The sequence below is a fragment of the Lynx rufus genome, unplaced genomic scaffold (genome assembly GCF_022079265.1).
Source record: "Lynx rufus isolate CCGP_SWC_20201006 ecotype Redwood Valley unplaced genomic scaffold, mLynRuf1.p SCAF_7, whole genome shotgun sequence".
Lineage (NCBI taxonomy): Eukaryota > Metazoa > Chordata > Mammalia > Carnivora > Felidae > Lynx > Lynx rufus.
This window is the reverse complement of record NW_025814889.1, coordinates 120,694,569-120,716,604: the sequence shown is the minus strand read 5'-3', so window position 1 is coordinate 120,716,604 and position 22,036 is coordinate 120,694,569. Positions and strand designations below refer to the sequence as shown.

General features: G+C 33.8%; 1 protein-coding gene across 3 annotated transcripts in view; it reads left to right on the top strand.

Moving 5' to 3' along the window:
• Nucleotides 1-22,036, top strand: part of BLTP3B (bridge-like lipid transfer protein family member 3B) — a 109,990-nt gene that overhangs the window by 36,674 nt on the left and 51,280 nt on the right. For all 3 annotated transcript variants that reach the window (XM_047067420.1, XM_047067421.1, XM_047067422.1), the window contains 7 exons: nt 7,121-7,283; nt 9,626-9,664; nt 10,771-10,862; nt 14,301-14,490; nt 15,063-15,203; nt 16,592-16,762; nt 21,460-21,640. In XM_047067420.1, coding sequence (XP_046923376.1) covers nt 7,121-7,283; nt 9,626-9,664; nt 10,771-10,862; nt 14,301-14,490; nt 15,063-15,203; nt 16,592-16,762; nt 21,460-21,640 — 977 coding nt within the window. The remainder of the gene's footprint in view (nt 1-7,120; nt 7,284-9,625; nt 9,665-10,770; nt 10,863-14,300; nt 14,491-15,062; nt 15,204-16,591; nt 16,763-21,459; nt 21,641-22,036) is intronic.

The following is a 22,036-nucleotide window of genomic DNA, read 5'->3' as shown; positions in this document are numbered from 1 at the left end:
TTTGAGAAAATAATTGTCAAGTAGCACAGCCAATTACTAAGTCTAGAAGAATGGTAGAAATTGTTGTGAATCTTTAATAACATGTACAATAACAGGAACCATAAACAATTTCAGGACAAAGTAAATAACTCAAGAAATGCAGATTTACTGATGAGGTTTGAAAAGAATGTCCCAGGGTTTTATTACATGATTGCAAAGAGGTAGGTCTAGAAGAAGGTAGGTAAGTGGGTCAGAAAAGAGTTTATAAACTATGATGAGATTCTTGTGAGCTGTAAGTGTTTGATTCTACCCCCCAAGTACTGTATTTAACTTGGAGATGGTACATTTCAGAAATCTGTTTCAGGTTGCTTTAGCTAATAAAACTTTATGATCTTTGTTTTTATGATGTAGCTGTAGAATGGATCTGATGAAAGTTCAAATAAATCACAACTAAAATTTATAGTAACATTTATGCTTTTTTATAGTAAATTTATGCTTTTTGATTTATGATCTGTTGCATACCTCATGTTTTATCAAGCCAAAAAAAGTTTTTTGAAAAATTTTCACTACTCGTTATATAAGGTTTCTGTGTTCATAATTTTATTTAACCTGTGTCTTTGTATTAATAATAACTAACACTCCCTGAGTTTTCCTATGTATTAGGGACATTTCCTAGCATTTTACATGTTCTAACTCAGTTAATCCTCAGAACAGCCCCATGAAAGCAGGTATTATTATTATTATCTCCATTCTACAGACAGGGAAACTAAAACAGAGAGAGGTTGTGCAGTAAATGGCATTTTTATTACAAAGCTGGAAATCTTGACTTTTTGGGCGTTATCGCCTGTTACCTTAAGCAAATTATAAATCTTTGATTATGGACTTAACTTTGTTTTGCCATAAATGTCTATTTAGCACAGTGCTTTGCATGTAATAAATGCATAATCTAAGTCAAACACATTCTTTCCATTTGGAAATTTTATTTCTCTAGTTAGCTATTTTTGTTGTTACTACTGAAAAAACTAGTAAATGTATTTTCATGTGTTATGTGTAATTAAAGAAAATTTTGGATGAAGTAGAAGCCTGTTTTCATGTTTTAAGTATGTTTTTAAATTGTTACATTGTTAAAAATAAACCATAAAATTAACCAATAAAATATATACATTCATATTAAAATTTATTTCATGCTGGGGTTGAGGGTCCGACTCTTGATTTTGGCTCACATCATGATCTCACAGTTTGTGGGATCGAGCCTGGCATCAGGCTCTTCACTGACTGCGTGGAGCCTGTTTGGAATTCTCTTTCTCTGCCCCTGCTCCACTCACACACACACTCTGTCTCTCAAAATAAATAAACTCTTATTTATTTTGACAATTTATTTCATAGGATACTGATGTTAGAGTGGAGGACACATGTTTATTTTAAAATAAACCACTTTGCCTGGCATAATAGTGTAGATAGTAATGAAGCTGTGTTTCTGAATTTTGAAAATAAAAAAATCAGTAAGAATTGTGCCCTAAAATTTTTATGACTTTGTTCTGTGGTGTTATACGGCTTTGATATATTCAGGTCAATCAGCTTTCTCCTTTATCCTTGTTTTGAGTCTTTGTTAACATCTATGTTGGTTTTATATACATGTTATGTTTCATTTCTCCTACCCCTCCATTTTCAGTCAATAAATACTTATTCAGAAGTGTAATTCATTGACTTAAATTTCTACCATATTTTTAAAGTTCAGTTTTAAAATGTTTATGTAACTGTTTAGAGCTTTAAATTGTTCTTTAGTGAGCAGTAGTGGTTTATTTCATATAACAGATTATTCTCTTTAGGATCAGGCCCTTCTCAGTTATACTATTCAGTAGAGTAATACAATTATCTGGGGATCTCAGATGGCAATTTAGTTCAAAGAGCTGTAGCAACACTTGGAAAAAGCATAGGTAGAAAAATACCTCTTCCACGCCTTAATACTCTTTTGTGAGTTTTCATCCCTTTGTTTGCCTAGTATATACATGTAATGAAGGTCTTCTTTTCCTTTGTCAATTAAATTATGACAAATGTTGCTGAAGAATCATTCTCCTGTTTCTGTTTTTGGAAGAAACGTATTAATAAATGATTGGGAAACAGTTGTACAAAACTGAAATATATGTAAATTAATGCCTAATATGAATAATTGAAGATAAATAATTTGATGTATACACACTGCTTACCCAGTATAGGGAATCAGCTTTTTAATAGCTGTGAATGTAAGTTACCAATATGTCTTCTGATTTCTATTTAAAACAGTTTAATAGATGAGCAATATTAATATGTTTTCAAGATTAACTCTATACCTTGGCTATTTTGGAGTATTATTTGGATAAACATGAACTTTTGATATTGGTTCAGTTAAAACTATAATCAATGTGTTCATGATTTAATCTAAATAGAAAGAGGGAAGGAAAAAGAGAACTGTTATTTGGGTATCTGTTTTGTACCTGATGCTTTCCATATTATCTTTAGTCCTCACTAAAATTGTGTGAGGTGGTGTTATTTTCCCCATTTTATAGATGAGCAAACTGAGGCAGAGAGGTATCACAGTAAGTAGTTAAACAAGAATTCAGACTTACTTGTCTGACTTTAAGGCTCATGCTCTTTGCAGATGTTGTCCTTTTAGTACGTACTAAATTGAAAGTATAATTTCTTGTTAATGACATGTATTTTAATCTTTTCATCTTTCACTTTTACTCTTGTCAGGCCTATCTTTTGGGTTTCTGATGAACTTTTGTTTTTATAAAAATGGCATATACTTATTAGAACACTTAAACATATAGAAAAGTATAAAGATGAAGAAATCTAAAATCTTACCAACCAAAGGTACTCTTGATATTTGACATTTTCTAATGCATTTTTTACATAATTGAAATCATATTGTAATTTTGAACCTTGAATTTTCACCATAATGATATAGGCATTTTCTTTATATGGTTGGCAACACATATTACCTGATACGTATGTAGCATGATATATCATAAGTAAAGGGATTATTTCCCCTTGGGCATTTAAGTGCTTTCACTTTTTTCCTTTTGCAAATACCATTGAGATCAAGAACATTCTTGTACATAACCAGTCAGGATGTTCCTTGATTTCTCCACTAACCCTTCCCACATGCACACACACACCCACGCATCCCATCCTGCCCACCATTAAGGACATAGAGTCAAATTTGTGTTCATGAGTTACTCAGATAGTCTTTGTCTGTCCCTTTGTCCTTCTTTTCTTCCTATCTTCCCCTTGAATATGCTTACAGTATTTTTAAAGTACAATTAGGTTCATTTGTTTAAGTTTCCTTTCAATTTTAGATGCTTCCCCTTTTCTCATTCTTTCTCATTTTGTTTTTTATGTATGTAGAGTATTAACATGCTTTCCAAAGTCAAAACTATTCAAAGCCAACCCCTCCTCTTGTGTACCACATCTGCTTTCATCTACTCAGGATTCTGCTCTAGCAATTGTCTGTCCTTACTGCACCATCAGTTTTCTTTTTTCTGCGTTATTGTCACCAGTGTATAAGCTTGCTGAGTTTTCTCTTACCTTAATAAAAAAACAAAACCTGGTTACAGCCTGGTTTCTTTCCTACCTCACTGGTTCTTCTTTTTTAATCTCCTTTATTGGTTTCTTTTACATTTCCTTGTCTTCTTAGTGGTCTCTGACCATAGTCTTTGAGCCATTTGATTTTCTGTCTTCATCTTGCAACCACAAATATCTATAACATTGGTGATTACCAAATTTGTATCTGCAGCTATAGAATGAGATTTCAATATCTGACTACCTAATTGGCATCTCTTCTTGGATTATCTAATAGTCATCTCTTAATTAAACTGTTCAAAGCCTAAATTCTGATCCTTAATCCCAAACTTATTTTTCCCTCTTTTTCTTTACCCTGAAAAATGGCAACTCTATCCTTCCATTTACTCAGAGTAAAAACCTTGGAGTCATCCTTGACTTCATTCTGTTCAATCAGCTCCTGTTGGCTTTACCTTTAGGATATATCTAGATTGTTCCCTTTCTGCCACTTCCTACTTTTCCTTCTTGATTCAAGACATATATTCTTGAAGAAGGCAACATCTTCTCTTACCTGGAGTATCGCAATAACCTCCTGTCTGGGCTGCCTGCTTCTGTCCATGTCCACCCTTTCATATATTCTCAGTGGAGTGACCCTTAAAAGTTGAAGTTTCCTATTCTAGTTAAAACCATCTCCAATAACCAATCACTTTCATTTTTACTCATAGTAAAAACTAGAGTCCTTAGAGTGGCTTTAAAGGTCCCACATGATTTGTCCCCTCTTATTTCTCTAACTTACTCCATCTGCTTTTAGTCTTGCCTTTTTGTTCATTTCCTGTAGCCACATTAACCTTCTTGCTATTTCTCAGACATGCCAAGCATGTTCCCACCTCAACTTTTTTACCTTTGCTTCTCCTTGGCCTAGAGCGTTCTTTTCATTAGATATTTATATAGCTACCTCCTTCACTTCCTTCAGATCTTTTTGCCCACATGTCATCTTTTAACTGAGGATTTTCCTGTCCATCCCTTTAAAAATTAAAAGGTCCTCTGCTTGCCCCTGCTATCTTATTACTATATTGCTTTGTTTTTTTCCTCCGTAGTCAGAATCTGGCTTACTATGTATTTAACTTATTTTTTCATTCTTTTCAGAACCCAGCCCCCTTAAGTTCCATGAAGGCAGAGATTTTTATCTGTTTTGTTCATTGTCATATATCCATTGTCTGTTAATTTATAGGTATCAATTAAAATTTATTGAATGAATGAATGAATGAATGTAATGGTTAAGGCCTTGTAGAATCAAGTCCCTTCATTGTCCTTTCAGATTTATCTTCTACTCTTCTGGCCCTCTTGTTACATTGTAGATGCTGATCTTTTTTCCGTTCTATTTTATACCATGCTCCCTCCTTCCTGAGAACCTTCCTTTGTATGTTTTATTTCCACTATTTGGAACACTCTTTCTTCCCTGACTCCCTTCTTTTCCTTGCCCAGTTAATTTCTACTCATTCTTAGATATCAGCTCAAAAGTCCCTGTTTTCAGAGAAGCTCTAGATTAAAGCCCTGTACTGTATTCTCTCTTAATCATGCTTTTTGGTGTTCTGTCTACCAGCTGAATTGAGAACTGCACAAAGGCAAGGACTTCTTGAGTGTACTGCTTGTCAGTATATGTGTATGAATAGTGAATTCTCAGTAAGTAGGCATTGAATGCTCCTTTCTAGCTCTAATAGTGTGCCTTGAGGTAGTGGCAGGCCATTCCTATATGATTAGGGGTGGGAACCTATCAGGAAACATCATAGTATTAAACCAAACATGATTGGTGGTAAGTATAATATAACCTAGCATCACTGGTCAAATATGGGTTAAATATGAATTCTGCATTTCTCAGTTGACCTTCTGTGAAAAAATATGAATCCAGATAAAATATGGCTCAAAAAATTCTGGTTTAGAGTCAATGGGAAGCATGTGTATATTGATAGGTATTCTTGTTGATGTATAGGGCATAACCTGTATATCTTATTCCTTTAATATTTAGTTTCAAAAAATGGTAGAAGACTGGCTGATAACTCTTGTTACCCGGTAGTTAATTTTGTCAGTAGTTTCATTTTTGAAAAAAGCACTTCCTGGGCAGTTAGCAGTTTTTCATTTTTTAGGGCTGTTTGATTTATTTACTTTTTCATTTGAACAGTTTTTATTTAAAGTTGAATATAAGATTACTTTATTCCTTCATCTTCTCAATTGTTTATTCCTTATATTTGCCCTTTTCCTACTTGGCGAGATTTGGCTTTATGTTCAAGGATCCTTTTGTGGTGTTTTTCTAGTTTTAGTCTAGTGATGGCCATCTTGCCAGGATGAATGCCCACATGGACAATTGTGCCATTTGCCTTCCGTCACAGTACTTGTTCAGTGTAGATGACCTGGAGTACTTTGCCAATTTGCTGACATTTGTAGTGTCTGTGCACAACCTGTAGTTCATCATCCTTTCAGATGGGCGTGAATTGAACATTGTACTTCCATCTCAGCTCTTTTATTATTACTCTTATCATTGTAATTAGTTGAGATATTGGGCAAATGTGTTAGTTTCTCATTATGTTTACTCATCTAAATAGTGGAAATAAAAATAGTATTGACCCTAATGGGTTATCGTGGGAATTAGATGAAGTAATAATGCTTGCAAAGAACCTGGTACGCAGTAAACCCTTGGAAAATGTCCAGTATTATTTAAAATTTTATTGTTACTTGCAATCTTTTTTCTTAGGTTTAAGAATTTTCATTTTTCATCATCGAGAATCTGTGTTCTTTAATTAGAATTTAGGGTCCACTCTCCCATGTGACTTTTGGCACTTTCATTAAGCACTCTATACTTCATTTAGTTGAACTACAGAAAGGGTAAATGGTATTTGCACAGCCAATTTAGGATTATAAATAATTGGTATCTTTAAATGTCACATAGGAAACACTGAAATGGCTGCCAAGTAGAGTTGCATGATCCTCTTTGTCAGAGACCTTTTAGAGAAAGATTTATGTACTCTGATATATTCCTGAATGATCTGGGTTAGTTTTTAAAGCTGGGAATCTCTGGATGATTCTAAAAGGAGTACTGATAACTTTTGGTATTGTTCTTGAAATGATAAATGGTGGCAACACTGATGCTACTTCTAAAGGGTCCCCTTAACCTTCTTTGTAGGTTGGTTCATAGAAGAGGAATATCTCTTTCTGCCAAGTGGTCTGTAGCAAAGTGAATATAATGTGATGTGGGATGGCTTTGAGCTATCCCCACTGCCTCACAGAGTACCTGGAAATAGTAGACACTACTTAAATATTCATAAATTTGAAAGGCAGTAAGAACCAGAGTTTGATTGTATATGGGAATATGATATTCAAATGTATGCTGAAAACACTGCAGGCTTTATGTAAGAGAGCTATGGATAAGAGATCAAAACAATAATAACAAAAATGCATCAAAAAACATGGATTAAAGTAGAGCTTGTCACTGTAGTTTTGTGTTTCTTTGTGCTGCTATTACATTTTTAATGCTCTGTATATTTGCAAGAATGACTGTGGTACAATAACTGACACTAAAATAAATGCAATATATATTCTCTTTCAGATTTACTAAAAATTTATCTCCTGACAAGATAAATCTGAGTACCCTCAAAGGAGAAGGTGAATTGAAGAATTTGGAGCTGGATGAAGAGGTGCTCCAGAATATGTTGGATTTGCCAACATGGCTTGCTATCAACAAAGTTTTTTGTAATAAAGCATCTATTAGGGTGAGATTTTGATATCTGTGGAAAGCATTTTCTATTTTCAGTTTTTATTTCATTCCTATTTCTTAAGTATTTTGTTATAGATCTATAAAAAGGCATTTTTATTAATATAATTTAAAAAGACAAATAACTGTTTAAATAATTGCATGAATGTGTGTCTGGTGAACTTAATGGAGTCATATGCTAATATAATAGTAATTTATAGTTTAGTTTTAAAGTTTAATCCTAACATTTAAATAACATTACTGATAGTTTTTTTTTAATTTATTTTTTAATATTTTTTTATTTTTGAGAGAGAGACAGAGAGTGAGTGGGTAGGGGTAGAGAGAGAGGGAGACACAGAATCCAAAGCAGGCTCCAGGCTCTGAGCTGTCAGCACAGAGCCGGACATGAGGCTCGAACCCACAAACCGTGAGATCATGACCTGAGCCAAAGTTGGACGCTTAGCCAACTGAGCCACCCAGGTGCCCCCATTACTGGTAGTTTATTAATAAAATAATTGACTAAATTTGGCACATATTCAAAGATATTTTTTCATAATATTTGTTAATTGGGACAATTTAAATTTGTAGTAAGTAAACACAATTTCAAATAAAGACGTGAAGACACGCATCTTATTCTGTACATTATACTTTTATTTGAAATTTTCTTTTCCTCATTTGTTTCTTCCTTGAGGATTTTTAAGTTTATTATTTCTCCTCATTATTATTGTTATTTTTCCTTATTAAAATTTATTCCTACTTACCTTTGAATTTAATCGTATGTCATATCACTTCTTGCTCTTAAAGACCAGGTGTTTTGAGAGTCTACTCAGTAGAAATAGTGCATGAGTAATCTGTTTCATAAAATTAAAATTAGACTCGAAAGAAAAGAGTGTGGAAAGGTTCCTATATCCTTTGATGGTCGCCTTTAATTTTTGTTATATCCTCCATAAACCCAAATATCTATAAAGATGTGATTTTTCAGTGTAAGGCATGCTTGGACATTAGTTATTTGATATTACCTACATTTTTTTTTTTTTTTTTTTTTTTTTTTATTTTTGGGACAGAGAGAGACAGAGCATGAACGGGGGAGGGGCAGAGAGAGAGGGAGACACAGAATCGGAAACAGGCTCCAGGCTCTGAGCCATCAGCCCAGAGCCTGACGCGGGGCTCGAACTCACGGACCGCGAGATCGTGACCTGGCTGAAGTCGGACGCTTAACCGACTGCGCCACCCAGGCGCCCCGATATTACCTACATTTTACATAAATAGCCTCGTTTGTGTATTTTTCTTGAATATCTACAAAAATATTGGTCAGAATTTTATTTTCTTTTATTTTTAATTTTTAAAAAAGATTTTATTTTTAAGTAATCTCCACACACAACATGGAGATTGAACTCATGACTCTGAGATCAAAAGTCACATGCTCTTCTGACTGAGCCAGCCAGGTGCCCCATGGTCAGAATTTTAGAATTGAAAAAACTGTTAAATGAACAGTTAAATGAACAAAACACCCATCATGCTTTGCTGGGAAATCTTAAATTATGACGTTAAGGGGTGCCTGGCTGGCTCAGTCTGTAAAGCATGTGATTTTTTAATCTCAGGGTCATGACTGCAAGTCCCACATTGGGTATGGAGCCTGAAAGAAAGAAGAAAAAGAAAGAAAGAAAGAGAGAGAGAGAGGAAGGAAGGAAGGAAGGAAGGAAGGAAGGAAGGAAGGAAGGAGGAAGGAAGGAAGAAAGAAGGGAGGGAGGGAGGAAGGAAGAAAGGGAGGGAGGGAGGAAGGAAGGGGAAGGAAGGGAAAGGAAGAGGAAGGAAGGAAGGAAGGCAAAGAAAGAAAAGACGGAGGGAGGGAGGAAGGAAGGAAGAAAGTTAACATATTTTTAAGGTCTGGAAAAAAAGAAACTTAAGAGGACCTAAAATTCTTATTTTAAAAGATAACCAAGAAAATAATGATTAGTAGTCTTTTCGTATACAAAACAGGTACATCTGATTTTAAGAGTCTGAATGAATTGCTCAGTTTATTATTTTGCAATTTGAGAAAAAAGTCATCTGATAAAATTTGGTATATCTATCACTAAATTAAGAGAGCATCTTGGGAGCCTGCGTGGCATAGTCAGTTAAGTGTCTGATTCTTGATTTTGGCTCAGGTCATGATCTCACGGACCTGATATTGAGCCCCACGTTCAGCTCTGTGCTGACAGGACAGAGCCTGCTTCTCTCTGCCCCACCCCGCTCACGCGTGGGCGTGCTAAGTAAATAAACTTTTTTTTTTTTAAAGAGAGAACATCTGTGTTGATTGCTATTTTTTAATGATTGATTTTAAAGAAAACAATTTTTGTTTTTTTAATTTTTCTTTGGTAGATCCCATGGACAAAATTGAAAACACATCCCATCTGTTTGGTGAGTTCTGACTTACCTCAGAAATAAACATTTATATATGATATGATTTAAGTACTTTGCTAATATTAATGCTTTATTTCATAGAAATATGATCTTCTGGCTTTTCCACTAATCAGCTTTCATTTTATTTGAATAGTACTTAGTTTTCTCAGCCCTTAAATGAGAAGTTTGAACTTAAAATGGGAGGGTCTTTAAATTTTCACATGTGTTATGTTGTAAGTTGGTATATTTTTATTGTATCATTTAGCTCTTTATTGATATACTATGGCAGTATATATGGCAGTAAATAACATTTAATTCATGCTTTCTGTGTTTCTGATTTTAATCATCTAGCAAATTAAATAATATGCACATTAATATACTTTTCTTTTTTAAAGAAAATTTAAGAAAGATTGGTCATTTGGTTACTTATTGATTCATTTATTCCACAAATATTTATTGAGCACCTTCCCCATTTCCTGAGGGAGCTTAATATTTTTATAGAGTAGACTGACAATGAATAAGTAAACAAGATAATTTCAGATAATAAATGCTGTATTAAAATAGAGAATGAGGAATGACTAAGTTTTGTTAGTGATGACTACCAAAGACATTTGATCTTCAACAAAAACTGTTATCTTGAAAGAAATTTTTTCATTATGGGAATGTCTTTCCACATTTCTTTCATATTTCATATTTTTAATTGTTATATGTCTTAAATCTCAAGTCTTAGATTGGTAAGTCCCATTCATTAATACATAATCTCATTTAGAAATTAATAATGTTATACATTCTGGGACTAGAGATTGCACTCCTGTAAAATCTATTGATTTCACCAGCATATAGCTACTTGTAGATTTTTTCTTTCATAATCGTATATGCCCACAGCCTTTTTTTTTTTTTTTTTTTTTTTTAAATCAGATAATAAGTTTCTTGAGAAACGACTGAGCACATTGTTTTCTGTTTTGGTATTTGTTTGAAAGACATTTAAAGTGACTCTGCTTACTTACTGTTTACTTTGTTCCTAAAGAAATGAAAGAGAAAATAGCATTACATAATATTTCAAAACATACATAAAATAAAATACTGTATCTAATTTTTTACATTTTTGATGTTATTTTTTTTAGTCCCTGGATAAAGTAATAATGGAAATGAGTACATGTGAAGAACCACGAAATCCTAATGGCCCATCACCAATTGCAACTGCTTCAGGACAAAGGTAAGCTATTTCCATTAATCTGCATGACTGGCAAAGGGAGTCCTTTTCTTTGGTCAGCTCTGTTATCTGTAGTGATGGGACATAAAATTTCCTAATGTCAGACAATCTCTATTTCAGTCACCTTTCCCATCAAACAATTTGCAGTTTTGGTATTGTGCTGCCAAAATAGTAGAATTTATTTTTAGCCTTTTTTGTTTATTTTGCTTTCCTTGATATTAAATAGTAATGATCAACCAAAAGTTTCTATAAATCAGATAGTCTCTTAGTCTCTAAGTAGTTTTTTTGCCTATCATTTATTTATTCTGTGCATCAGTGGAACTTTTATGACTCTTAAGAGTTAAGCTGGTGCCTTAAAAAAATTATAGGCCATTTGGGTTATTCAAAAACTCATTAAATATAGAATGCTCATACTTTATACAAATTGGATTTTGATAAATAAAAATCAGATGCTAATAAAGTAGAAGCATGAGAGCCATTTCACAAAGTTTTGCTGAAAAGTTAGATCTTTATCTTTAAAAAATTTCCTATTTATTGTATTCATTAAATTTGGATCTCATACTGTATTTCATTTCTTTAAGGCAGGATGTCTCCACTAATTTTGGGATTGTGCACCTATTCATATAAAATGTTCACATAGATTTTAATTTGACTAGTGTCTCTTCAAGTTATATAACATGGCAGCTTTAAACATTTTATAGTGTTCCAGGTTCTGTGTAAAACCAGTGTTAAACTCTTCTTTGGAATGGATGCATACGGGGTACCTGGCTGGCTCAGTTAGTAGAAGATGCGACTCTTGATCTCAGGGTTATAAGTTTGAGCCCTACATTGGGTGTAGAGATTAATTAAAAATAAAATAAAATAAAAAATAGAATGAACGTACACATCAGATACACAGACACACATGCATACACATTTCCACCTTCCTCTTTCAGCATGTTTTTATAGTACTTTATAATTTTGGCTTATGGTTAATCTACTTCGACATTTTCCAGACTTGCCTGATGGTAGCAATCACTTTGGGTGCTTATTAATCTATAGTCTCTTAGGGTCCTTTTTTTTTTTTTTTTTTTTTTGAAATTATGATTCTTGAGGTCTTAGAATGGTTATCAAGACTGTGATTATATATTTTCAACAATTCTTTATACTTATACAATTTGGGGAAACACTGATTTATTTGATTTTGTCTCTAAGAGATTAAAATACAGGGAAATTAATATTTACAGGAGGGCCTTCTGTGTAGGACCAGTGAGTTGATAATAGTCCTATAGATTTAAAAAAAAAATTTTTTTAATGTTTTTATTTATTTTTATTTTTGAAAGAGAGAGAGAGACAGAGCATGAGTAGGGGAGGAACAGAGAGAGAGGGAGACACAGAATTCAAAGCAGGCTCCAGGCTCTAAGCTGTCAGCACAGAGCCCGATGCGGGGCTCAAACCCATGAATTGTGGGATCATGACCTGAGCCGAAGTTGGATGCCCAACAGACTGAGCCACCCAGGTGCCCTGATAATAGTCCTATAGATTAATGATCTAGCAAATTTGTAAGTTCAGAAATTTGATTTTACTGTGTCATATAGAGGAGATGTACTTCTATGTGAAGATAAATCAAACTTAGAAGAGACTTACTTGAAAACTGGAGTTTCACCTTTTAAATTTACAATGGATGACATAACCAGAAACTTGTCTACCTTAGTCATCGATTCAGGCTTCACGCCTCTGATGGTAAATCCTCCAGTAAAGTCGTAACACTTTTTATTTTATTTATTTATTTTTTAATTTTATTTTTAAAATTTGTATCCAAATTAGCATATAGTGCAACAATGATTTCAGGAGTAGATTCCTTAGTGCCCCTTACCCATTTAGCCCATCCCCCCCCCCCACAACCCCTCCAGTAAACCCTGTTTGTTCTCCATATTTATGAGTCTCTTATGCTTTGTCCCCCTCCCTGTTTTTATATTATTTTTCTTTCCCTTCCCTTATGTTCTCTGTTTTGTCTCTTAAAGTCCTCATATGAGTGAAGTCATATGATTTTTGTCTTTCTCTAATTTCACTTAGCATAATACCCTCCAGTTCCATCCATGTGATTGCAAATGGCAAGATTTCATTCTTTTTGATTTCGAGTAATTCTCCACTGTATGTATATGTGTGTGTGCTCTCTTATTTATAGATTCCCAGTTGTCTGGATATCTGGCAACTTGAGAATAAGCAGCTTTGGATAATAATTACAATAACCTCATTTAAAGAGTAACCTTTACTCACACCTGTCAAAATGGCTAAAATCAGAAGCACAAGACACAGGTATTTGTGAGGATGTGGAGAAAAAGGAACACTCATGCAGTGTTGGTGGGAATGCAAACTGGTGCAGCCACTCAGGAAAATAGCATGAAGGTTCCTCAAAAAATTAGAACTAGAACTACCAGATAATCCAGTAATTCTATTGGGTATTTACCCAAAGAATAAAAAAACACTAATTTGAAAAGATAAATGCACCCCTATTATTTACAATAGCCAAGATATGGGAGCAGCCCAAATGTCCATCAATTGATGAATAAAGAAAAAGTGATATATGTATATGTACATTGGAATATTGTTCAGCCATAAAAAAGAATGAAATCTTGCCATTTGCAACAGCATGGATGGATCTGGAGAGTATAATACTAAGCAAGATAAGTCAGAGAAAGATAAATACCATATGCGGTATTTAAGAGACCGCCTATGTCGTATTCACTCATATGTGAAATTTAAGAAAGAAAACAAATGAGCAAAGGCTAAAAAAGACAAACCAAGAAACACTTTTTTAATACTTTCTTGTAAGGTTTGTTTTGAGAGAGAGAGAGAGAGAGAGAGAAAATCCTAATAAGGCTCCACAGCATCAGTGTGGAGCCTGATGTGGGGCTCAAACCCATGTACCATGAGCTCATGACCTGAGCCCAAACCAAGAGTCGGACACTTAACCAAATGAGCCACGCAGGTGCTCCCAGACTCATAAGTATAGAGAACAAACTGATGGCTACCAGAGGGGTGGGGAGGAGGATGAGTAAAATAGGTGATGGAGATTAAAGAGTACATTTATCATGAGTACTGAGTAGTGTATAGAATTGTTGAGTCACTCTGTTGTACACCTGAAACGAATATATTACTGTGTATTAACTATACTGGAATTAAAATAAAAAATTTGTATAGAGTAACGTGAAATCTTAAAGATTTTTATCATTTTGACAACATTTTTATAATTTACATGCAGTCAGGTGTGGGAAACCCTAGGTCCATGGCCCTTTGAGGTTGACAATCAGGCTAGATTATTGCTTTTACTGAAAATTTTTAAAAATAAAAATGAATAATATTATGGTCCTTTTATACACTTGTGTGAAAATATTAACAGATAACTTATCAATGATTTATATGGGCTTTAGTGCATTATATTTTCCTTTATTTTTCCAGTGAATATGGCTTTGCTGAAAAAGTCGTTGAGGGAATTACTGTTTCTGTAAACTCCATTGTTATCCGCATTGGAGCAAAAGCTTTCAATGCATCCTTTGAACTTTCCCAGTTACGAATCTATAGTGTAAATGCAAACTGGGAACATGGAGATTTAAGATTTACTCGCATTCAAGATCCACAGAGAGGAGAGGTAAGCATTTTTTTTTCATTCTTTGTTTAAAAAATCTTTTAGTCACTGATAAATAAAAGAGGGCATTTTAAAATAATGACTTCTTATAGTTACCCTAGATTCACATACTGCATTTACTCTTGCCTTTTAACTTTACTTTTCTATGTATTTCTCTCAGTTATTTAATTTAAAATGTGCATATTTTAGTGTTTTTATGTAATAAATCTTTCAACTTATGGAGTTAATGAACCTCATTTTAGCTTCTCAGCTACTCAGAATTGAATTTTAAATATACAAAACTAAAATCCTATTTAAGTTTTTCTTGGTCACATGATTCACATGCTTTTTGTGCTTTATATCAAATTCAGAGTAAAATATTAACAGCTTTACAAATAATGAATATAATTAGGAAGATATGTTACTGAATTTGTTGCAGCTATACAATTTTTAAAAATAAAAGCATAGTGAATATATCTAGAGTGTCGTAAGAATATTAGTAAAGAGATAAATTTTATTTAGCTTTTTTGTTTTTACAGATCTACACGTTTCTCATTCTGTTTTGCCTAAGTGAAGCTAATCTCTGTTCTCCTTAGGTTTTGACGTTTAAAGAAATAAATTGGCAGATGATTCGAATAGAGGCAGATGCTACTCAAAGTTCACATCTTGAAATTATGTGTGCTCCTGTTCGATTAATAACCAACCAATCAAAAATCAGAGTCACACTTAAAAGAAGAGTAAGTCAATAGGGTTACCTTTTTGGTTCATGTGATAACTAGTGGAATTGAGAGGAAATTTTAAATAAGTTTTTAAGTGAAATATAGGAATACTTAAAAGCAATTTAAAGGAAATATAGTGCCTTAAGCAGTATTTGAAAAAATCTAGTGCAATAACATTTTTCAGTCATCTACGTTTGATACTTAGATTTTTACTTTTAAAAAAAATTGTTTTTAACGTTTATTTTTGAGACAGAGACAGCATGAACGGTGGAGGGTCAGAGAGAGAGGGAGACACAGAATCTGAAACAGGCTCCAGGCTCTGAGCTGTCAGCACAGAGCCCAACGCAGGGCTCGAACTCACGGACCGTGAGATCATGACCTGAGCCGAAGTCGGACGCTTAACTGACTAAGCCACCCAGGCGCCCCTAGATTTTTACTTTTGATAAATTGAATAGATTCTCCGTTGCCAAATATTGTTGAACATTAACTGTCTTGTAATTTCATTTCTTCTGTTGAATCTTGCTGTGGGTAAACTGCAAAGCCTCCAAAGTCACCAAAACTACTAGCCTTAGAAAGTTATTAACATATGAATGGTAATTTAGGTAAGTAGGGAAGATAGTGACTTTCAAGATATCAGAAGTTGAGAGTTCTCTATAGATTGTGATGAAATTTAATGAAGGAGTCATGACTTTTTAAAACATGGCTCAGTTAAATTCTCAACAAAATGTTTTGTATCATTAGACACAAATAAATATACTAAATTAAGTTCAAAAAAAATTTCAGAGTACAGTGCTTACTACAGTATTCAAATGTGAAATGTGGGGGCACCTGGGTGGCTCAGTTGGTTGAGCGTCCAACTTCAGCTTGGATCATGATCTCATGGCTCGTGAGTTCAAGCCCCACGTCGGACTCTGTGCTGACAGCTCAGAGCCTGGAGTCTGCTTCAGATTCTGTGTCTCCCTCTTTCGCTGTGCCCCTCCCTCATTCATGCTCTGTCTCTCTTTCTCTCAAAAATAAATAAAACGTTAAAAAAAATTGAAATGTGAAATGTGGTTAACATAGCATTTCATGTTTAATTTTAATCCTTTCTGTACTGGAATTAGCACAGTTATTGGAGGTAATTATATGACTTATTAGCTATAAATGAAAAATTAAATTATATAAGTACTTGTACTTGCATAATATGCACCTGTTAAGGTATAGGAATTTGTCAGTCTTTTTTACCACTGTATCTCCAGTACAAGGAGATATTTGTTCTACAGTACAGGAACCCAGTAAATATTTGGTCAATGAAGGAAGGATCCATATTTAACTTCATTCAAACATTTTAAGCATTTTTTAAAACATTGTGCATTTGTAAGTTTTATGTCTTGGCTTAATTTTATGAATCATTTTTTTTCTTACAGTTAAAGGACTGCAATGTTATTGCAACAAAGTTAGTTCTAATATTGGATGACTTATTATGGGTTTTAACTGATTCCCAGTTGAAGGCTATGGTACAATATGCAAAATCTCTTAGTGAAGCAATAGAAAAATCAACCGAACAAAGGAAGAGTATGGCTCCTGAACCTACGCAGGTAAGCTCTTAAGAGGAAAAACACTTGACCTGTAAATGGTTTAAAAATCAAAATGGTTAGTTTTTTGTATGAAGTAGATTGTAAGACTTTGAGTCTGAGAATCTTTTTTTTTTTTAAGTTTATTATTTATTTATTTATTTTGAAAGAGAGAGGGAGGAGGAAGGGAGGGATGGTGAGAGAGGGAGAGAGAGAATTTCAAGCAGGCTCTGCTGTCAGTGCAGAACCTGACAGGGGGCTTGAACTCATGAACTTTGAGATCACATCCTCAGCTGACATCAAGAGTCAGATGCATAACTGACTGAACCACCCATGTGCCCCATAGTCCAAGAATCTTTTATCTAGATATCTTATTGGGGCGCCTGGATGGCTCAGTTGGTTGAGCGTCCAACTTCAGCTCAGGTCATAATCTCACGGTCTGTGAGTTTGGGCCCCGCATCGGGCTCTGTGCTGACGGCTCAGAGCCTGGAGCCTGCTTCGGATTCTGTGTCTCCCTCTCTCTCTGACCCTCCCCCGCTCATGCTCTGTCTCTCTCTCTCTCTGTCAAAAATAAATAAAACATTAAAAAAAAATTTAGATATCTTACTGTATAATTTCTACACATGGTATCTCTATGAAAGCATATATGTGTTTCTATATATAGGGTGCTTATTTTGTTTGGAGCTCTGTATTAGGCACTAGAATTAATGATGACATAAAACTATTTGATATTATAAACACCTCTTTTCAGGAAGTTAAATACAACTTAATTACTAAAGTAAAGGCAGGGGCGCCTGGGTGGCTCAGTCGTTGAGCGACTGACTTCAGCTCAGGTAACGATCTTGCCGTCCATGAGTTCGAGCCCTGCATCGGGCTCTGTGCAGACAGCTTAGTGCCTGGAGCCTGCTTCAGATTCTGTGTCTCCCTCTCTCTCTGACCCTCCCACACTCATGCTCTCTCTGTCAAAAATAAATAAACATTTAAAAAAAAAAATAAAGGGCAGACAGGAAAAACCTGGGTATAGTCAAGGGAGAAATGCGAGAACAGGGCAGCAAGTGTAAAACCCTGTGGAAATGCTGAAATTGAACACAAAACTGTAGTGTTGTATCTATTCTTAACAAAAACAAGGGATATTGTGAACCCTATTTCTTTGAAGCTATTTCTAAAGAAATAGCTTGTTGGATGATCTCACTTGGTACATGGAAATGGCATACACCTATGACTATCAAATTGGCATTATTTACTGTCTACCTGCTATGTCATAAGGAACAGGGCTAGACACTGTGAATGTAAAAATGAATATTGTCTGACCCTGTCCTCAAGGAACTCAGGATATAAGGTATAACAGGAAGTCAAGTATAAAATAAGTCATTGCAGTGCAACTTAAATGCTGGAGTGAAGGAACCATAGAGGCATAGAGAAGTTTTAGTCAACTGTTTGCATAGTTTGGAAAGGCTTCACAAAGAGGATAATGAAATTAAGTCTTAAAAATTAGAAGTTCACAGGTGAGGGAAAGGATCTTTTAGATGAGGGAGTAGAATCTGCCAAAGTGTCTTGAATGGTGTTTCCTGATAAAAATAAGGAGTTTGGTATTACTAGAGCAGTGTTTTTGAGAGTTATGTACACATGCCTCTCTGATACACACCTGTCCAGGTTTTGAGGAAATTGGCTTCTACATATTTCACTTTGATGTATTGTGTTCTTTCTTAAACTTTATCTGCTGGAGAAACTTACCTGCTTTCTTAAACTTTATCTGCTGCTTATGTTAAAACGTTGGATTCCTTCTCCCTTTCCCAAACTACTCTTACCTTGTTTGACAAATGAAAGGCCACCTTCTTACTTCTTACTCATTCTTACTATGATGGATTTGTCCAGTTTAAGGAAAAACTTAAAAAGTTTGGGATGACAGGACAGAGGTAATTTGAATTATTGTTACTCATGTTGGAGTGAATGACTAATGAATAACAAAGTAACAAGTCAGGTGATTTCCACTCCCACTTCTTTGCTTTCAACACATTTGAAGTAGGATCTATAAATGTTAGCTATTAGATTATTAAAAACAATTTTTTAAAGATCATTTCATGAATCCTGGCATGTAACTTGAAGGAGTTCAAAGAATCATGCCATATTGCTAAAGTAAAACTCATTTTCATTGCAATCTACCTATTTATATGAATAGTTTTCTTAGTCATAAAAAGAAATAAATAAAGAATTGATGGTGACCCTTTTATCATTCTACCAGTAAGTAATATTTATCCAGTGAGATATCTTCATAATTCTCTGGGAGAACCTAATTTTAGGTTTAGTGAACAGAACACTGAACTGTAACACAGAGTAATTTTTTGGGCAGGTAGCCTGAGTTCAGGCAGAAGTATGTGGTGACTAGATGTAAAGGGCATTCATTATATGTTGAAGAATTTGGACTTTTTCCTGTAGGCATATGGAAGTCACTGGAAGTTTTTAAGTACAAAAGGACAATCAAATAATGCTTGGTGGTATTATAGTGGATGGACTGAAGAAGAGAAAGATTACCAGTCTAAAGAAGGGGTGAACTTGAACCTCTGGTAATGGTTTGAAAGAAGAAATCTACAAACCAAGTTGGGGAGAGATATCTGAGTGTTTCATCAGTTGAGGATGAAGAGCAAAATTGAGGATTTTCAAATGATAATTTGTAGTTCCATTAGCCAGTAAAGGGAATGCAGAAGAAGGAAGCAGGTTTGATTAAGGGAGATAAGGCTAAAAAAAGGTAATAATGAGCTCCATTTTGAAATTGAAAGAACGTAAAGAAGTACAGGAAGTAATATTTTAAGTGTTACCATCATGAACACTAGTCTGTCAAAGTTTGCAATGGGGATTTATGTAGTGTAGGGTGTCAATAACAGAGATGGTAATTGAAATTAAAGGCTAATAGACAAAGTTTTGATGTTACTGTGGGTCTTACTTATACAACATGTGGATATATTTGTATAGATTATCACAGATTAGGAAACTAGAAAAAGGACGAAGTTCTGTAATCCAATCACCATAATAAAACCAGTGTTAGCATTTTGAAGTATTTCCTTAAAGGTTTTTTTGGCCTCAGCACCTGCATTTTTCTTAGTTTTAGCAAGTGTGTAGTAAGTGGATATATACAATTTTCTTCCATGTTGTTAGTCTTTAATTTTTATTTTTGGTTGCTCCCTAATATTTCATGGTAAAGTTACTTAACCATTCTCATTACCATAAAGTTTCTTTCTTGGGTGGTCATTGTCACATTAACTACTTTAGGTATCATATAGAATGCCCTGATTATTTGAGGACTAAGAGAGTGGATTAGAGAGTAAAGTAGTTGACAGTGTTCCTTTGCTCAGCCTGACAACTTGACAGCCGTCTTCTATCATAAATACTTGATTAGCTTCATCCTTTTCTTCTCTAAAAGGGAAGAATACACAGGAAACCAGGAAATGTTAAGATTATTCATTAGGCAAAAGAGTTTATAATGCCCACTCACCCCCCGACCCCAAACAGCATGTAAAAACTGAATCTGCCACAACATTAAGAGAAAGGTTTCTATGGAGATTAATGTTTATGTTTTGTGTATATCAGTATTTATGTTGATGAAGAACATAAAAAAACATGGTTAAATACAGGGTAATGTTTTCCTTCAAAATAGTACAATTGTAGACATAAATAGTAGTCTGTTAAGGCTGTGAAAGTAGAAGAACATAAGTGATTTTTCTTATGGAAATTAGTTTGACAGTTAATTAGTGAAAGAATTTTTCTTGAGCCCCCTAGAATTTAAGGCTTCACAATTATATTTCATCTTTCCTTTTCTTTAATTACTGTGGGTCCCAATCATTTTCTTTGAGAGATTCTCATTTAACTGAGTATACTTTGAAATTCATTTACAGGTAGTTCTTAATAGATAATGTATAAATAAGTATACATACAAAATGTACTTTAATTTTTCATATATAACTAACTACACTTTTATTAGTGAATTGTTCTTAATTAGAAACTTTTTAATATTTCTTGATGAAAAATTTGGTCTTCATTTTATTACCAAATTTTCATGTACAGTTTTGTAGCTTATAGGTAAGATGATCTTACAGTATACTTATATAGAATCATTTTAGGCTATTAGGTTCACATAAGTCTTTACACTTCAGCATTATTCTATACTTTTTCACTTTGGGGAGAAAAGAACTTGACTCACAGTCTCTTATAAATCTCTTCCACTTTCTGGCTTCTTCCAAGTTCAGAGGACATGCCACATCACTTTGGAGAAGTATCAGGACACTTACAGTACTACACAATATCACAAGCACTTTTGCAAAGAAGTGATTTATTTCTACAGGATATATAATAGTGTATACAACTGATATATACAATGCTCACGTTTGTTTCTTTTTTAATATGTGAAGCTAATACTATTTTAATAAGCTGGCTTTAATAGTTAATAAATATATTTTCTAAAATAAGGGCTATAAATATATAGATATAATCAAGTATTTTAAACATTGGTTTCATATTCAAATGTGTATAGTTTTCCAGTTTTTAGATTTAATTTTATTCCCATATAATTCAGAAAATATTTGGGGGGGAATTGAGTCATTGATAGAATAGAGATATATTAGCTTATTTTTCATGACTTTACTACTGAAGATACTTATTTAAGTTTTCTTGTTTGTGGAAATTCAAACATTTAACTTGTAGTGATAAGGCAGTTTTGAATCTTTTAGAGCTCGGCAGTAGCCCCATCTACCCAACAAGTGAAGACACCACAGGCTTCAAATGCTCCTGATCTAAATGATGCAATTGTGAAACTATTCAATGACTTTGATGTTAAAGAAACGTCTCATCATTTAGTGATTTCTCATCTAGATCTACACATATGTGATGACATTCATGCTAAAGAAAAAGGTAATAAAAGCTGCTTATTTCAAACTACTTTGATTTTTTTTTTAGGATTTCCTACGAAACTGGATTGTTTATCATTTTTAATATATAATATGTCTTGTACATGACTGGTCATAATTTTATCATTCATATGAGATGCAGAGATGAAAGTTGTACTTTTAAGCAATATATATTGGTATGAAAATTTTTGGCTTTAGTAGTTAGTATTTCAGCACAATTAATTATTAGCTACAGATGCTAACAGTAAAATTAAGTTTAAAAAAATCAAGGATTGAATAGATGACATCCTTAGAGGATGATGAAATCTTAGACTTGCCTTTGAATTAACTTTTTAATAATTTTGAAATTATGTATACATTCAATTTTAGTTCATACTCAATTCATAATTATTTGCACATA